The sequence below is a fragment of the Triticum aestivum genome, chromosome 3B (genome assembly GCF_018294505.1).
Source record: "Triticum aestivum cultivar Chinese Spring chromosome 3B, IWGSC CS RefSeq v2.1, whole genome shotgun sequence".
NCBI classification, from domain to species: Eukaryota; Viridiplantae; Streptophyta; class Magnoliopsida; order Poales; family Poaceae; genus Triticum; species Triticum aestivum.
Genome location: NC_057801.1, coordinates 520416769 through 520420579, shown reverse-complemented (window position 1 = coordinate 520420579; position 3811 = coordinate 520416769). Strand labels below are relative to the sequence as shown.

The 3811-nt window shown below is 40.9% G+C and overlaps 1 protein-coding gene across 1 annotated transcript; it reads right to left on the bottom strand.

Annotated features, from left to right (window-relative positions):
* Window positions 1-236: 236 nt before the first annotated feature.
* Window positions 237-3338, bottom strand: LOC123070691 (ubiquitin domain-containing protein 2). Its single transcript, XM_044493984.1, has 4 exons — window positions 3072-3338; window positions 1687-1809; window positions 688-807; window positions 237-599 (listed from the first exon to the last, which is right to left on the bottom strand). Exons 1-4 carry the CDS (start codon window positions 3103-3105, stop codon window positions 535-537), a joined length of 342 nt encoding a protein of 113 aa, XP_044349919.1. The 5' UTR covers window positions 3106-3338; the 3' UTR covers window positions 237-534.
* Window positions 3339-3811: the final 473 nt, after the last annotated feature.

Genomic DNA, 3811 nt, shown 5'->3' with positions numbered 1-3811 from the left:
ACGGTAAGAAATTTATCTGCTCCCAGCCTGGACGGTCCTTGCTCGATTGGAGGGGTGCAATCCGACTTAAGAAGACACTTGGGCGAACGGTTGCTCGAGGGCGTCTTGGGCTGTAATCTTGACGGGCCTGGGCCTTTGGCTGGGCCATATACTTGGGCCTACCCCGTAGGTATTCCTTCCTCTCAAGTATACATATAACATATCACTCAAAAAAATAGTATACATATAACACTTCTAAAAAAAAGTACACATAAAATTTGCCTAAATAAATGTACATATAACATTGCAATTTGTCTGAAAAAAATATAACATTGCAATTCTATATTTTTCCTATTTCTGGGTTTCGACAGCTCAGTGTACCATACTCGGGTGTCGGCCTAGAAAGAGATACGAACACTACAAGTCCATAACAACTCAGACCAGAACTGTAAACTGAATGTGGCATCTCCATTGAAGTTTTGAGCAAGTAAAGACTAAAGTCGCCGGACAAATGAGATTTACATGATTTACACGAATCCTTCGTGGTCTATGAATTCATTCCTCCCGGATGAAATTAGTCGGCTCGCTCAGAACGTACTTTGGTAGTTCGTATTTGGCACCTGCAGCAGAGTTTCCCAGCCATTGATTTTGGTTCTGAAAGCACAGGACGGTGGAGAAGATGCATGCGATACAAGGATTTTTTTTTACCTCTTTCGTCGTAGCAGAGTGTCATGTCAGAATTTGAGACAATGATGCCAGCACTGTCTACTATGGTTTGCGCAAGAGATAAATCAGCTTCTGCAGCGGCCCGAAGTGCATCCCAGATCTCTGAATGGAAACGGATGGTAGTTTTTAGTTCAAATTAGAATATCTAGTGCTTCTTCAACTGTTTAGTTGTAAGCAAATTAAGAGCGCAATATCAAAAAAACAATAAACATGAATTCCATGCATATGATAAAACAACAGTTCAACATATGGCTCAGACCAACCCTTCGCTCGACCAAACAAACATAAAATATGCTAAATGTTAAGTAGATATTTAAAGAATTTGCACGGTCCATCCCAACAAAGAACCTGCGGCAATGTCCATAGTACAAGGAGATTTGCATCAATAAAATCTACTCCCTCCGTTCACAAATGTAAGATGTTCTACTCCCCCCGATCCATATTAGTCGTCCCTAATTTAGTACAAAGTCGTACTAAATCAGCGACAATTAATATGGATCAAAGGGAGTAACTTATATTTTGAATCGGATGTATATAGACACGTTTTAGTGTGTTTCTTCGCTCATTTCAGCCCATATCTAGTTCATATTGAAATATCCAAAACATCTTATATTTGTGAATGGAGGGAGTACAACACATGCCAACTTCTGTTTGGCTATCCGTTCATATTTGTTTCCTCCTCAAGGACTATAAGTTAACATGTTAAATTTAACATCAACAGTGGACTAAACTAGCAAAACAGCAAATCAACACTATAAGTGTACATGTACTTCAAAAGTTTAATGTAACAAACTGCATACTGATCTAGTACAGATTTCAGTGTACAAATCTGCATTCAGACCATTTAAAAAGAACTGCATACAGATTTAGTAAAGTTAGGTCAAAGTTCAGAGCATGAAAAAGGAACTGGTCCAGCAAGCAGTATAAATCGCTTGCAGATAAATGTTCACAGTACTACAAAGTTGTACAGTACTACAGTACCTTTCTGTCCACCATAGTGAGGAGTAGTGTCCCAGAATTCTTCGCGCATCTGTTTGAGTTGTGCTGGTGTAATTGACTGAGTGTGCTTCCAAGGCTTTGTTTTTTTCAGCTTCTTACTGCTATCTGAGATCAACAAAACAGTCACAGCAAGTAAGCACTGTGTTTATCTTAAACTGAATCAGGCTCATGTTGTTTTAGACACTGCATAAGTATACAAAATAACGGAAGTACACAATTTGGCTTCCAATAACTAATAACAAAGATTTTTAACAAAGCTACTTGTCTAAAAGCCTGTTTCATCAGTGGGTTTGTTTTTCAGAGGCCTGTTTTATATCAGTTAGTAAACGCCCTTCATTTGCTGAACCGTGAAATACAAATTTCATCTTCACCGCCTTGACACATTTCAAGTTTACACCTTGCTGACCAGTTGAAATTCGTGTAACTAATACGAAGGTTGTGCACAATGTCAGTTCATTTAATAACTATTAGAGAAAAGTAGTTGGGCAAGCTCAGTATCCGACGAGGACGTTAAAAGAAACTACATAAGGAAGAGTGTTTCCTTTTGCTATTGTCATCTCACTATCATTTAAACATGCTCACGGACAAACACTGATTTTAAGGACATTTTTTTTTACCAAAACAGACATATTTTCTACTACTGAACCCCCAAAAGTAATGTCTTTCCTCCTACAGTAAAAAACACGTCATTTCGGTAGGTCTTTCGTCGTGTCACATCTTCAATAATGTTGCTAGGTACTCTGTTCTACGGAGGAATAAATCGACGGTCCCATCACCTTCCTCGATAATTATATCTGTCATACTCACTAATTGGATGTTAAACCTGTTACTCCCTCCGTCCCAAAATTCTTGTCTTAGATTTATCTAGATACGGATGTATCTTACACTAAAACATGAATAGATACATCCGTATCTAGACAAATCTAAGACAAGAATTTTGGGACGGAGGGAGTACTTCACAGTACAAATGGAGAATAGGTCACCTATCAATTGCTTTTTCATAACACACATATCCTCTCTTCCAATAATTGTTCAGTTTGGCCTTTAGAACTTTGCAAATTGCCAACATGAGCAGAACGATCACATATGACCAAATATAACATGGGACATGATACAGCATTCCATAAGCAGCACTAATCCCCCCTCCCTGCTACCTCCAGCTGAATTACCGCAGCGACGCATCATCAATCCAATCTGCTAAGCAACCAACGGCAGGCAGGGCTAAATCGACATAATAGTTACAGGCGCCTTGATCAAGAACCTAGGACACTACTCCGATAGTGGGACCAGATTGCCCAAGATCTCAATCATGAACCCACCTAAGAAAGCATTAACAGAATCGAGATAGACGGAGTGAAAGGAGAGACCGTCAGATTTAGGGGTGGATCCGGCGCAGCCCATGGCGACGGACGATCAGAGGGTCATCGGCGGCCCCCTTCGAGAAGCTCCTGGAAGCGGAGGTGGCTCACGCTTCCGGGCTCTGGACTGCAGGGTCGATGCAGGAGAGGGAGGTGGACTGAAAAGACGAAGGCGGAGCAGGAGTGGAGGATGGACGTGTCAGCCTGTCAGGTTGTGGCTATGCCCTATGCTAGCCAACAAAAACAGGTGCGAGTATAGCTGGTACCCATGCGGTGCTGTTCTTTACCGGGGTCTACTTTTGTATTGTTACAATTTCATTTAAGGGCTCCTCATGCAAATCAGAAGTCAAAGAATATCAAGCTAATCTAGCGAGCTCGTGGACAACTTTGTTTGCTTTTTTGTTATAGCGTTCGAATCTAGTAATAATAAAATCACAAGCATAATGAAAACAATCGTCAAAAATAACCGCCGCTGCACCCGCCGACCATCCTCCATCCTTCATGGTATCAATCACATCCAGATTCTCCGAGTTAATAATAAGATGATTGCATCCCGACCTTTTCGTCAGCGATAGTCCGAATTTGAGAGACAAGGCTTCAGTTTAGGTCAAAAGAAGCATCAACATTAAGTTTCAGAAAACCCACTTGAGGGCAAGACCAGCCCCCCCCCTTTTTTATAGAGGCATTTAGAGAAGAAGCAGTTTATCGGGGTCTACTTGAGTGCACACCTTGGCCAAAATCATTATCTT

What these genes read in the sequence shown, in the direction of transcription:
- LOC123070691 (XM_044493984.1), bottom strand. Translation starts at nt 3,105, where the DNA reads ATGGGCTGCGCCGGATCCACCCCTAAATCTGACG. An exon ending in TCACTATGGTGGACAGAAAG is followed by an intron (nt 808 to 1,686) that starts GTACTGTAGTAC and finishes GTTTCCATTCAG; the next exon opens with AGATCTGGGATGCACTTCGG. An exon ending in ACTCTGCTACGACGAAAGAG is followed by an intron (nt 600 to 687) that starts GTAAAAAAAAAT and finishes ACTCTGCTGCAG; the next exon opens with GTGCCAAATACGAACTACCA.